This window comes from Melanotaenia boesemani, chromosome 20, assembly GCF_017639745.1.
Source record: "Melanotaenia boesemani isolate fMelBoe1 chromosome 20, fMelBoe1.pri, whole genome shotgun sequence".
NCBI lineage: Eukaryota > Metazoa > Chordata > Actinopteri > Atheriniformes > Melanotaeniidae > Melanotaenia > Melanotaenia boesemani.
This window is the reverse complement of record NC_055701.1, coordinates 431,818-445,782: the sequence shown is the minus strand read 5'-3', so window position 1 is coordinate 445,782 and position 13,965 is coordinate 431,818. Positions and strand designations below refer to the sequence as shown.

General features: G+C 49.1%; 1 protein-coding gene across 1 annotated transcript in view; it reads left to right on the top strand.

The window, feature by feature from the left end:
• gabra2a (gamma-aminobutyric acid type A receptor subunit alpha2a) overlaps positions 1 to 10,269 on the top strand; it is a 41,346-nt gene extending 31,077 nt beyond the window's left edge. Inside the window, exons 7-9 of the mRNA XM_041972342.1 lie at positions 6,077 to 6,229; positions 7,748 to 7,950; positions 8,665 to 10,269. Coding sequence (XP_041828276.1) covers positions 6,077 to 6,229; positions 7,748 to 7,950; positions 8,665 to 8,967 — 659 coding nt within the window. The 3' untranslated portion in view covers positions 8,968 to 10,269. The remainder of the gene's footprint in view (positions 1 to 6,076; positions 6,230 to 7,747; positions 7,951 to 8,664) is intronic.
• The last annotated feature ends 3,696 nt before the right edge of the window (positions 10,270 to 13,965 follow it).

Sequence of the window (13,965 nt, the reverse complement as noted above, 5' to 3'; positions counted from 1 at the left end):
CAGCTTTTACAGGTAAACTAAGCAGACAATCATCAGGAGTTCCTAAAAAATAACCAAGACAACAACAACAACATGTATCACAACAACAACCAAAGAACCAGAAACACACACACCTGAACCAAAGGGGTGAAGATGATGATGCAAGCAGTGATGCAGGCGGTGATGAAGGTGGTGATGCAGGCGATGATGAAGGTGATGATGCAGGTGGTGATGCAGGCGGTGATGAAGGTGATGATGCTGGCGGTGATGAAGGTGATGATGCAGACGATGATGATGCGGGTGGTGATGCAGGCGGTGATGAAGGTGGTAATGCTAACGGTGATGCAGGCGGTGATGAAGGTAATGATGCAGGCGGTGATGCAGGTGGTGATGCAGGCGGTGAAGAAGGTGGTAATGCTGGCGATGATGCTGGCGGTGATGATGGTGGTAATGCAGGCGGTGATGAAGGTGATGATACTGGCGGTGATGAAGGTGATGATGCAGACGATGATGATGATGGTGGTGATGCTAACGGTGATGCAGGCGGTGATGAAGGTGATGATGCAGATGATGATGATGCTGGTGGTGATGCAGGCGGTGATGATGGTTATGATGCAGATGATGATGATGCTGGTGGTGATGCAGGCGGTGATGAAGGTGGTAATGCTAACGGTGATGCAGGCGGTGATGAAGGTAATGATGCAGGCGGTGATGAAGGTGGTAATGCTAACGGTGATGCAGGCGGTGATGAAGGTAATGATGCAGGCGGTGATGAAGGTGGTAATGCTAACGGTGATGCAGGCGGTGATGAAGGTAATGATGCAGGCGGTGATGAAGGTGGTGATGCAGGCGGTGATGAAGGTGGTAATGCTAACGGTGATGCAGGCGGTGATGAAGGTAATGATGCAGGTGGTGATGAAGGTGGTAATGCTAACGGTGATGCAGGCGGTGATGAAGGTAATGATGCAGGCGGTGATGAAGGTAATGATGCAGGTGGTGATGAAGGTGGTAATGCTAACGGTGATGCAGGCGGTGATGAAGGTAATGATGCAGGCGGTGATGAAGGTGGTAATGCTAACGGTGATGCAGGCGGTGATGAAGGTAATGATGCAGGCGGTGATGAAGGTGGTGATGCAGGCTGTGATGAAGGTGGTAATGCTAACGGTGATGCAGGCGGTGATGAAGGTAATGATGCAGGCGGTGATGAAGGTGGTAATGCTAACGGTGATGCAGGCGGTGATGAAGGTAATGATGCAGGCGGTGATGAAGGTGGTGATGCTAACGGTGATGCAGGCGGTGATGAAGGTAATGATGCAGGCGGTGATGAAGGTGGTGATGCAGGCGGTGATGAAGGTGGTAATGCTAACGGTGATGCAGGCGGTGATGAAGGTAATGATGCAGGCGGTGATGAAGGTGGTGATGCAGGCGGTGATGAAGGTGGTAATGCTAACGGTGATGCAGGCGGTGATGAAGGTAATGATGCAGGCGGTGATGAAGGTGATGATGCAGGCGGTGGTGATGCAGGCGGTGATGATGCTGGCGGTGATGATGGTGGTAATGCAGGCGGTGATGAAGGTGATGATACTGGCGGTGATGCAGGCGGTGATGAAGGTGAAGATGCTGGCGATGATGCTGGTGATGATGCTGGCGGTGATGAAGGTGATGATGCTGGTGATGAAGGTGATGATGCTGGCGATTATGCTGGTGATGATGGTGGCGGTGATGCAGGCGGTGATGCTAGTGGTGATGCAGGCGGTGATGCCGGCGATGATGCAGGCGGTGATGCTGGCAGTGATGCTGGCGGTGATGAAGGTAATGATGCAGACTATGATGATGCTGGTGGTGATGATGGTGGTGATGCTAACGGTGATGCAGGCAGTGATGAAGGTGATGATGCAGACGATGATGATGCTGGTGGTGATGCAGGCGGTGATGAAGGTGGTAATGCAGGCGGTGGTGAAGGTGGTAATGCTGGCGGTGATGATGGTGGTAATGCAGGCGGTGATGAAGGTGATGATACTGGCGGTGATGCAGGCGGTGATGAAGGTGAAGATGCTGGCGATGATGCTGGTGATGACGCTGGTGGTGATGAAGGCGATGATGCTGGTGATGATGCTGGCGGTGATGAAGGTGATGATGCTGGTGATGATTCTGGTGGTGATGCAGGCGGTGATGAAGGTGATGATGCAGGCGGTGATGCTGGTGATGATGCTGGTGGTGCAGGCGGTGATGAAGGTGATGATGCTGGCGGTGATGCAGCAGTCAGATAAAAGATGAGGTCAGGTTGTGTGTTTACTGCTAGATGCAGTTCAAGGTTCCCCAGAAGCTTCGTTTGAAGGAGGGAAACACTGTTCTTCCCTTCAGATCTCCAGGTCGTCCTCGAAGTGGTAAAATAAGTCTCCTCCATCTTCGCCTCCAGAGCCTCTCCCGTCTTTTCTCTTTTATCTGCACTGCCTGCCATCAAGTCTGAAGTATTTTTATTCCCAGCCAGGAGGAGGATGGAGAGGGAAGGTCACAGGAAAACAGCTGTGCTTCTAGAAGCTAAAATTCAGACATGTTATAAACACACGATGACAGCTGAGCCTAAAGCATCAGCTGAGATACCTGCTGAATATTAGATGCTTTTATCAGGAACTGGTCAATAAATCAGCATCTCATGATGATATCATCATACATGTTAAAATGGCGCTGACGGAAGTCGGCGGCCTCGCCAGTAGCTCCGTCTTCTTTCTCCTTATTTAAGTGTTTTTTGCACTTTTCTACCCTTTCCTTTTCTTTCTACACGCGTCTGCTGTGTATTTATATTATATCCTAAGGATATGGAGTATTTGGAGAGGCAAAGTTGTAGTAGAATCCTTGTTTATTCTAAGGAGAAGCTACTCGAACTATGGACAATAGGGCGAGCCGGCATTGTTCACCCCATACCTGCAGAGCTGCGCCGCCCGTATCGCGGCTGCCGAGCTGGAGCGAAGCTAAAGGCCAAGCTACAGGCAAAGCGGTGGAAATACAAGCCCGCAGTTCCTTCGATAGTTATGGGGAACGTAAACTCTGTGTCAAACAAGATCGACGAGCTGGCCGCCCTCGTTAAGACCCAGAGGACCTACAGAGAGTGCAGTTTAGTGTGTTTCTCTGAAACATGGCTGAGCAGCAGCACGCCCGATACCACCGTGGAACTACCTGGATTTTACCTGGTGAGAGCGGACCGGGACTGTAAGCTCAGTGGCAAGAGGAAAGGAGGGGGACTCGCACTGTATGTGAACAACAGATGGTGCCACCCTGGGCATGTTACGGTGAAGGAGACTGTCTGCAACCAGGACACGGAGCTTTTAGCGGTGAGTCTCCGACCATACTACATGCCACGGGAGTTCTCCCACACCATCGCCATTGTTGTTTACGTTCCTCCACGGGCACACGCTGACACCGCGTGTGACGTCATTCAATCCGTCGTTGCCAGGCTGCAAACACAACATCCAGACGCGTTCGTCCTAATATCTGGGGACTTTAACCATGTCACACTGGACAATACATTGCAGGACTTTTATCAGTTTGTAAACTGCCCCACCAGGCAGAACCGGACAATAGACCTCCTGTATGCAAACACTAAGGATGCATACACCGCCATACCCCTCTCCCCACTGGGAAAGTCCGACCACAACTTGGTCTATCTCCAGTCTCAGTACAAGCCAAAAGTACAGAGGCAGCCTACAACCACCCGCTCCTTCAGGAAGTGGACCCCTGAGGCAGAGGAGGCTCTGAGGGACTGTTTCAACTCCACAGATTGGAATGTACTCATTGAGCCACACAGTGAGGACATTGAGGGGGTTACTCACTGTTTCACAGACTATGTGAACTTCTGCAGGGATACTGTTCTCCCTATTAAGACTGTGCGCTGTTTCCCCAACAACAAGCCCTGGATTACCAGCGACATCAAGGAGGTCCTCAACAGAAAGAAGAGGGCGTTCAAAGATGGAAACAGGGAGGAGATGAAGCAGGTACAGAGGGAGCTCAAGATTCGCCTGCGGGAGGCCAAGGAGTCCTACAGCAGGAAGGTGGAGCAGAAGCTGCAGCAGAACAACATGAGGGAGGTCTGGGAAGGGATGAAGACCATCACAGGCTGCAAGAAGAACCGCAGCACAGCAGAAGGGGACACAGAGAGAGCAAATCAGTTCAACCAGTTCTTCAACAACGCCCCCTCTCTCCCAACCCGCCCACCACCTATCATCATCAGCCAGCAGGAGGACACAGGCAGCGCCACAGCACCCATCACCATCACGGGTCAGCAAGTCAGCAGAGAGATGAAGCGGCTTCGCCCTGGTAAGGCAGCAGGTCCGGACAAGGTGTGCCCGAGATTACTCAAGGCCTGTGCTGCTGAGCTGGGGGATCCCCTCCAGCGGGTCTTCAACATGAGCATCAGTCTGGGGAAAGTTCCAACCCTGTGGAAGACATCCTGTCTCGTCCCAGTCCCCAAGAAGCCACACGCGAGTCAACCAGAAGACTTCAGGCCGGTGGCTCTAACATCACATGTGATGAAGACCCTGGAACGGCTGATGCTCCACCACCTCAGACCCCAGGTTCAACACGCCCAGGACCCCCTGCAGTTTGCCTACCAGGCAAAGGTGGGGGTGGATGACGCCATCCTGTACCTCCTTCACCGGGCACACACTCACTTGGACAGTGGCAGCGGCGCTGTGAGGGTCATGTTCTTCGACTTCTCCAGCGCCTTCAACACCATCCAGCCCACTCTTCTGAGAGACAAGCTGCATAACATGGGAGCGGACTCACATCTGGTCTCCTGGATTGTGGACTACCTCTCAGAGAGACCACAGTACGTTAGGCTGGGTGGCTGCACATCTGACACTGTGGTCAGCAGCACCGGAGCACCACAGGGCACTGTGCTCTCCCCTGTCCTGTTCACAATCTACACATCAGACTTCCAGTATGAGTCTGAGCTCTGCCACATGCAGAAGTACTCAGACGACACTGCCATAGTTGGATGTATTAAGGATGGACAGGAGGAGGAGTACAGGAGTTTGGTGGAAGACTTTGTTGGCTGGTGCAGGGCGAACCACCTGAAGCTGAACACTTCCAAAACCAAGGAGCTGGTGGTGGACTTCAGGAGGAACAGATCAGACCTGAGGCCCGTCTCCATAGAGGGTGTGGAGGTGGAGTCGGTCAGTTCATATAAGTACCTGGGACTGCAGCTTGATGACAGACTGGACTGGTCAGAGACCATCAACGCCATCCACAAGAAAGGACAGAGCCGTCTGTACTTTCTAAGGAGGCTGAGGTCCTTCAACATCTGCAAGAAACTGCTGCTGATGTTCTACCAGACTGTGGTGGCCAGTGTCCTTTTCTATGCTGTGGTGTGTTGGGGAGGCAGCATAAAGAAAAGGGACGCAGCACGGCTGGATAGAGTGATCCGAAGGGCAGGATCTGTGGTGGGCACAGAGCTGGACTCTTTGGTCTCAGTGGCAGAAAAAAGGACCTTGGACAAGATCCTGACCATCCTGGACTCCTCCTCTCACCCTCTGCATAGAACTCTGAGCAGGCAGAGGAGTGTGTTCAGCCCCAGACTACTGTCCCTGACCTGCTCCACCAACAGACTCAAAAACTCTTTCGTACCCCGGGCCATCCGGCTGTACAACATCTCGCTGAGGGCGCAGGGGTCACAACCACAACCATAGTCTGAATAGTTTTTATGGACATGTGCCTTTTTCTCATTTGGAAGCACATTTGCTCTTATCCCATTCTGTTAACACTGTCTCAGCAGTTTTTGCACATCCTGCACTTTTTCACTCATGCACCTTGTTTGGCTACCACCGTCAACATATGTACATACTTGATCACCTGTACAGTATATATGTACATAGACCATAATAATGGTCTTCTTTATCTACCGTTGCCTCTATTTAATTTTAAATTAGTCTAGTTATGCTTAAGTACTAACCCCTAATGTCAAGTACTAACCTTTAATGTATGTATATGCTACTGGATGCTTGAATTTCCCTCGGGATCAATAAAGTATCTATCTATCTATCTATCTATCTATGAAAACTGTTTTATGCAAACCTGACATGCGTGTTCCTGTCGCTCTCAGGTGAATACACTGTCATGACGGCTCACTTCCATCTGAAGAGGAAGATCGGCTACTTCGTCATCCAGACCTACCTGCCCTGCATCATGACGGTCATCCTCTCCCAGGTCTCATTTTGGCTCAACCGGGAGTCGGTGCCGGCCAGAACTGTGTTTGGTGAGTCTCTTAAAACCGGAACATGGACACTGGGAGCCTCATGTCTAAAACTGTGTGTAGGTGGTGTACGCAGGAAAACAGGAAATACGGTGCAAAAACGTCTGGATTTCTAATAGCGTCGGCACACACGTCCCACGCCGGTTTCCATTCATAAATCAGAGTCAATTCTTAAGTTGGAGCAGGTGAGGGAGCGCCTTGCCCCGCCACAAGGTGGCTATAAAGGTCAGGGGTCCCAGACCATCACAGAGCTCTGAGACCATCATAGAGGTCCAACATCACAGCACACAGCAGTCAGAACTGGTTCTTGAGCCAGGCAGGAAGTCTTGCTGGTCTCTGAAAACCCGCTCCTTCCAGAGTCTGGCTCCATATGGTCCAGCAGATCCAGATCAGAATCAGAATCAGAATCAGAAAGCCTTTATTGTCATTGTAAACCAGAGCATACAACGAGATTAGGGGGTGCTACTCCATATGGTATTTACACCAGAATAAAAAGGAAATAAATAGAAATAAAATACTTAAAGTAGAATAAAAATATGGTAAGTACTAAAAACAGATATATACATATATTTACAATTTGAATGTATTGCACTTAGAAGTATAGTATTGCACAACAAGGTTCAAGTTTCACAGTGGTATAATACTTGTTGCAGTATATTGCACATGTGTGTGATGATTCGTCTTGTTGAGTGTGTTCTCCTTATTGTTTGGTTTGTTCATGGGAGTTCAGGGCACTGATGGCTCTGGGGAAAAAGCTGTCCCTGAGTCTGTTTGTACGGGCTTCGTGAGCTCTGTAGCGCCTACCAGAGGGCAGCAGGTTGAACAAGTGGTAGTTAGGGTGGAATGGGTCCTTGACGATGTTTGAGGCTCTGCTGTGGTACCGAGAGCTGGCTATTTGGTCCAGGGGGGGGTATGTCTTAAGGGGAGTCGTTTTATATGCAACCATCAATGTTCTGAACAGCTACAGGTGGAAACACCCTGACTGTAGCCTGACTGACAGCAGGTTTCCATGGCGACCATGTTATTTAATAGTAATTATTACTAATGTGTGTGGAACCTGCTGGCAGCAGACTGTTTTGTTCCACAATGACAGAACATGTTTTAGTGGTTGAGCGTCTGGTTCATAACAAACATCTGCTTCTCTGGTCACCCTGATGTTTTTGGTGTGTGAGCATCCGCTCTTAGGAGTATTAATATCAAACATACGTCTTTATTCATGTCTGCAAACAGCTCTAATATCTAACGTGGTGTGAAAAGTAATATCTGATTCTGAACAAATGTCTCAGGTTTCACATCGTCTCTGGTTTATTCTGGACCGTTGGCGTTGCAGTTTCTCCAGATTTTGTGTGTACGGCAGATCAGAGTAGCCGTGGAGGTTTTTATAAAGGAGCTTTAGAAATGAGGTCCTAGATCAGGTTCTCTTTACCCCTAAAGCAGAACCTGATCAGACCCCAGAGAGCGAACATGGACACTAGATTCAACTGTTAATCTGTGGACTCGGCCATTTTTCTATCTTTCCAGGTGTTACTACAGTCCTCACCATGACAACGCTGAGTATCAGTGCTCGTAATTCCCTGCCCAAGGTGGCGTATGCGACTGCTATGGATTGGTTCATTGCTGTCTGCTACGCCTTCGTCTTCTCTGCTCTGATCGAGTTCGCCACCGTCAACTACTTCACCAAGCGAGGCTGGGCCTGGGATGGAAAGAGTGTCGTCAACGACAAGGTGATTGCCTCAGATGGGGATGGCGGGGTCATCATGTTAGTGGACAGTGTCTCCGAACAGGACTGCATCTGAAGATCCAGATAAACTGGCTCATTCAGTGAAAGCCAGCTGGGTTCTGGTAGAATATGTACCAGAATGTGAAGAGAAGCAGGGCGAGAACCTCCAGCTCAGTCTGATGAGTAAGACAGATGATGCTTTTTATAGCAAATGAGACATAAAATATGTCCCCTTATTGGTCACCATCCTCATCAGGACGGTGACTGTCCCTGCTTCCAGCTGATGTACGATGACAAGCGATCTCTTAAAATACTCCATGATCCTCAGGCATGAGACGGCAGGAGGCCACACAAACCAAACAGCTGCCATCACACTGACGCTCCAGATAAAATCAGACACAATGATCAACACATGACTCCTAAACTTCATACTGTAGGAAAATCCTCATGAGGCGTAAAGTTTGGTTGAAGGCCTTTGAACTCAATTCTCTCAACTCAGTTATTTAGTAAAAGTTGTACATCAGATGCAAAGATCATTCCCATTATTCCAGTATCATTCCCAGTATCATTCCCAGCATCATTCCCAGCATCAACTGTTAACAGCTGGATTAACAAGGAGAAACCGGTTGTTGTTGTTTATCTCGTTTATAAACGAAATGTGGAATCTGACCACTGTGAGATTCCAGAAGGTCTCTAACTCTGTGTTCTATCACTGCAGAAAAAGGAAGCTGCCGTCATGAAGAAAAACAACGCCTACGCTGTTGCCGTGGCAAACTATGCTCCCAACATCACCAAAGACTCCACACTGCCCACCATCTCTAAGTGTGCCCTGAATGAGCCCATTAAAAGCCCGGCGGAGACGAAGCCCGAGCAGAACAAGAAGACCTTCAACAGTGTGAGCAAGATCGACCGGATCTCCCGCATCATGTTCCCGGTTCTGTTTGGGAGCTTCAACCTCGTGTACTGGGCCACATACCTGAACAGAGAGCTGGTCATTAACGACATGGACCACTCCAACTGAGCCGCAGGTGTTGGTTTACAGAGGTCTTCATGGTGGAGAGTTGGACCCAGGCCGAACCACGGAAGCTTCAGCTGGCTGAGATGAAAGAACATTACAGATGTCCCTGTGTGGTAATATTAGAATTTAACCCTGCACATACCACCCCCTCTCCACTGTAACACTGAAGTTCCACCATGTTGTTCATCACCTTCAAAAACAGGAACAACCACTGTGCACCTGGGAATAAAACGGCCTGATGGGATGCTGCTTGATTTAGATTGTGACTTGATGTATTAAGGTTGAAAGTTTTTCTGTCTTTAGGTTAAATTTCCAACAGGAACAATAAATATGAGCCTGAAACGTCTTTAATGCAACTTTGTTTTCCTAGTAATCAGATGTAGCGTAGCAGTTGACTTTAGTCTGTTAGCGTAGCCCTCATTAGTTTGCTAACAGGAGCTACTGAGAAATGCTAGCTAGCTAAGTTTCAGTTGGTTGAATTGTTGTGAAACTGTAAAACCCAAGAATGCAACCTTTCAAATTTACTATTCTCCAAATGTTTCCACACAAATATTGGCTTTAAAGTTGTTATTTGTCCACCAGCATATCTTTGGTTAGCCTGTTTAGCTAATGCTGTGTATGTTTTCTGCTTCATGAGTGAGCAAGTCTCCACCTGGAGGAAAGTTAATCAGTTAAACAGATGCGTGTTTTTCATGTTGTTCCACGAGTACGGAGGCTCCACGTAGGACTTGCATCCGTGTTCATGTTTTAATGTGCTGACGTGTCCGTGTTGATGAACTTTACTGAAATGTAGCACAAAGGACGTTTACAGTTTTATAGTCTTATTCTGTGTTGTCCTCGTGTATAAATACTCTGATTTCTTTTATTTCCTGGTTTATTCTGTATGTTTCTTTTTTTTGTCATTCAAAGGCAACGTTGTAAAGCTCAACATTTGGTAGCGACAGCCCACCATCTCTTCTTGTTACATACAGTTTTTGTAAGTTTATCCTTGGCTTTTTCCCATTCCATAGATAATCCTTAACCATTTGGTTGTATTGAGAGAAACATTCTCCAGTTATTGATATCGGAAGCATCATAGACAAGTAATTAAACTGTGGCGCAATTACCATTTTAATAGTGGTAATCTTTCCCCATAATGTTAAATTAAGTGTTTTCAATTTCTCCAGGCTGTGCTTTATCTTAATGAGGAGGGGAGTCATATTAATGTGCATTATATCCAATATATTGGCCCACAATTTACCACCTAAATACTTCATACCAGAATGACCAGCACTGGCCATAGCCGGATGACATACTTTAGATACAGCCATGGCCTCTGATTTGTGCCAATTGACCTTATAACCAGAGATTTGGGAAGAACCTGGGTAGAGGATGCTGGATCTGAAACCAAAAAAAAAAGAATATCATCTGTATAAAGAAAAAGTTTGTGTTCTCTCCCACCTGCCTCCACCCCCTTGATCCTTCTATCCATCCTTAACGCCATTGCTAATGGCTCAATGACCAGTGTAAACAAAAGCGGAGACAGAGAATCCCCTTGTTTTGTACCCCTAAACAGTCTAAAATAAGGGGAAATCAACCCATTTGTAACAACAGCCGCACGTGGTTTTTCATAGATTGCCTTAACCCATTTGAGGAATTCTTTCCCAAAACCAAATTTTTCTAAGACATTCAGTAAAAAACCCCATTCTACCCGATCAAACGCCTTCTCAGCGTCAAGTGAGAAGGCAGCAACCCTGTGTGTTTCTTATGTGTAGATACTGTGTTGCTCGTCATAGAATATCGTGAAAAAATTGCTTCATTTCAAAATAACTAGACAGAGACCATTTAAAGGCCTTTGAAGGTGTTTTGAGTTAATTAACTGATTGCAGTGAGGCACCAGGTGTCTTCAGTATTTAACCTTTCCACAATATTCTAATTTTCTGAGATACACAATTTGGGGTTTTCATTAGTTGTCAGTTATAATAATCAAAATGTAAAGATATAAACATCTGACATATGTCAGTCTGTGAGGAATGAATGTCTACATCTACAAGTTTCACTTTCTGAATGGAATTACCAAAATAAACCAACTTTTTCATGATATTGTAATTTTATGACAATCACCTGTTTGTGTGTGTGTGTGAGTGTGTGTGTGTATGTGTGTGTTTGTATATATATATATTAATATATATATATTATACTGTGCTTTCTTTTACTCTGTTTTCCATGTTGGTGTCTTTTAGGGAAAAATGAAAGAATCGTTATTTTTGCACTTGTAATGTTTCTGAATTATTGACTGACCACTGATACAAAGCAGAAAAAAGCAATAGAAATTTAGGTCATAATGAAACTTTTACATGCTGTGATCTAAGACAAGTCTGAACATTTCTGTCATAAAGCGCAAAATACATTTTTGTTAAACTGATTTTATGAAGATAAGGCAAATCTCCCTGAGCCGCCACCTTATTGTGGTGGAGGAGTTTGTGTGTCCTGACAGTCCTAGCGGCTATGTTGTCGGGGGCTTCATGCCCCTGGTAGGGTCACCCATGGCAAACAGGTGTCTAGGGGAGGGACCAGACGAAGTGCGGCTCAGATCACCCCTATGATGATGAGAAAGCAAGGACCAAGGTTTCCCTTGCCCAGACGTGGGTCACCGGGGCCCCCCTCTGGAGCCAGGCCTGGAGGTGGGGCACGGAGGCGAGCGCCTGGTGTCCGGGCCTTTGCCCATGGGGCCCGGTTGGGCTCAGCCCGAAAGGGTGACATGGGCCTTTCCTCCCGTGGGTTCACCACCTGCAGGAGGGGCCATAGGGGTTGGGTGCAGTGTGAGCTGGGCAGCTGCCAGAGGCGGGGACCCTGGCGGTCTGATCCTCGCCTCAAAAGCTAGCTCTAGGGACGTGGAATGTCACCTCTCTGGCGGGGATGGAGCCTGAGCTGGTGTGCGAGGTTGAGCTGTTCCGGCTAGATATAGTTGGACTCACCTCGACGCATGGCTTGGGCCCTGGAACCACTGTCCTTGAGAGGAGCTGGACCCTCTTCCATTCTGGAGTTGCTCCCGGTGAGTGGCGCCGAGCAGGTGTGGGCATGTTCATAGCCCCCCCAACCTAGCGCCTGTACGTTGTGGTTTACCCCGGTGGACGAAAGGGTAGCCTCCCTCTGCCTTCGGGTGGGGGGACAGGTCCTGACTGTTGTTTGTGCTTATGCAGCAAATAGCAGTTCAGAGTACCCACCCTTTTTGTAGTCCTGGGGGGGGGGGATGTTGGAGAGCACTCCTTCCGGGACTCCCTCGTTCTGCTGGGGGACTTCAATGCTCATGTGGGCAATGACAGCGAGACCTGGAGGGGCGTGATTGGAGGAACGGCCCCCCTAACCTAAATCCGAGTGGTGTTTTGTTGTTGGACTTCTGTGCTTGTCATGGATTGTCCATAACGAACACCTTGTTCAGACATAAGAGTATCCACATGTGCACTTGGCACCAGGACACTCTAGGCCGCAGTTCGATGATCGACTTTGTAGTCTTGCCGTCGGACTTGTGGCCGCATGTCCTGGACACTCGGGTGAAGAGAGGGGCGGAGCTGTCAACTGATCACCACCTGGTGGTGAGTTGGCTCAGATGGTGGGAGAGGATGCCAGTCAGGCCTGGCAGATCCAAGCGTGTTGTGACGGTCTGCTGGAAAGTCTGGCAGAGTCACCTGTCAGAAAGAGTTTCAACTCCCATCTCCGGCAGAGCTTCAACCATGTCCCAGGTGAGGCGGGGGACATTGAGTCTGAATGGGCTGTGTTCCGTGCCTCTATTGTCGAGCCAGCCAGCCACTGCTGTGGCCGTAAGGTTGTCTGTGCCTGTCATGGCGGTAACCCCCAAACTCGTTGGTGGACACCCGCAGTAAGGGATACCGTCAAGCTGAAGAAGGAGTCCTATCAGGCCTTTTTGGCCTGTGGTACTCCAGAGGCAGCTGATGGGTATCGGCGAACTAAGCGGAGCGCAGCTTTGGCGGTCGCTTAGGCAAAAACCCGGGCATGGGAGGAGTTTGGAGAGGCCATGGAGAATGACTTCCGGATTGCTTCGAGGAGATTCTGGTCCACCATCCGGTGGCTCAGGAGGGGAAAGCAGTGCTCCGTCAACAGTGTGTACAGTGGGGATAGGGGGCTGCTGATTTTGACTCGGGGAGTTGTGAGGCGGTGGAAGGATTACTTCAAAGACCTTCTCAATCCCACCAACATGTCTTCCGATAAGGAAGCAGAGTCTAGGGTAGCTGGTGTTGGCTCTCCTATCTCTGGGGCTGAGGTCACTGAGGTGGTTAAAAAGCTCCTTGTGGCAAGGCCCCAGGGGTGGATGAGGTCCGCCCAGAGTTCCTTAGGGCTGTGGATGCTGTAGGACTGTCATGGCTGACATGCCTCTGAAGCATCGCGTGGACATTGGGACTGGCAGACTGGGGCGGTGGTCCCCCTCTTCAAAAAGGGGGACTGGAGGGTGTGCTCCAACTACAGGGGGCTCACACTCCTCAGCCTCCCCGGTAAGGTCTATTCGGGGGTGCTTGAGAGGATGGTCCGTCGGACAGTCGAACCTCAGATTGAGGAGGAGCAGTGTGGTTTTCGTCCCGGTCGTGGAACAGTGGACCAGCTCTACACCCTCTTCTTGGGTCTTTGAGGGGGCATGGGCGTTTGCTCAACCAATCTACATGTGTTTTGTGGATTTGGAGAAGGCATTCGACCGTGTTCCCTGGGGACTCCTGTGGAGGCTACTCCGGGAGTATGAAGTGCCGGACTCGCTTGTACGAGCTGTCCGGTCCCTGTACGACCGGTGCCAGAGCTTGGTCCACATTGCTGGCAGTAACTCAGAGTCGTTTCCAGTGCAGGTTGGACTCCACCAAGGCTGCCCTTTGTCACCGATTCTGTTCATAACCTTTATGGACAGAATTTCTAGGCGCAGCTGAGGTGTCGAGGGGATCCGGTTCGGTGGCCTCAGGATTGGGTCTCTGCTCTTTGCGGATGATGTGGTTCTGCTGGCTTCATCGGGCCATGATC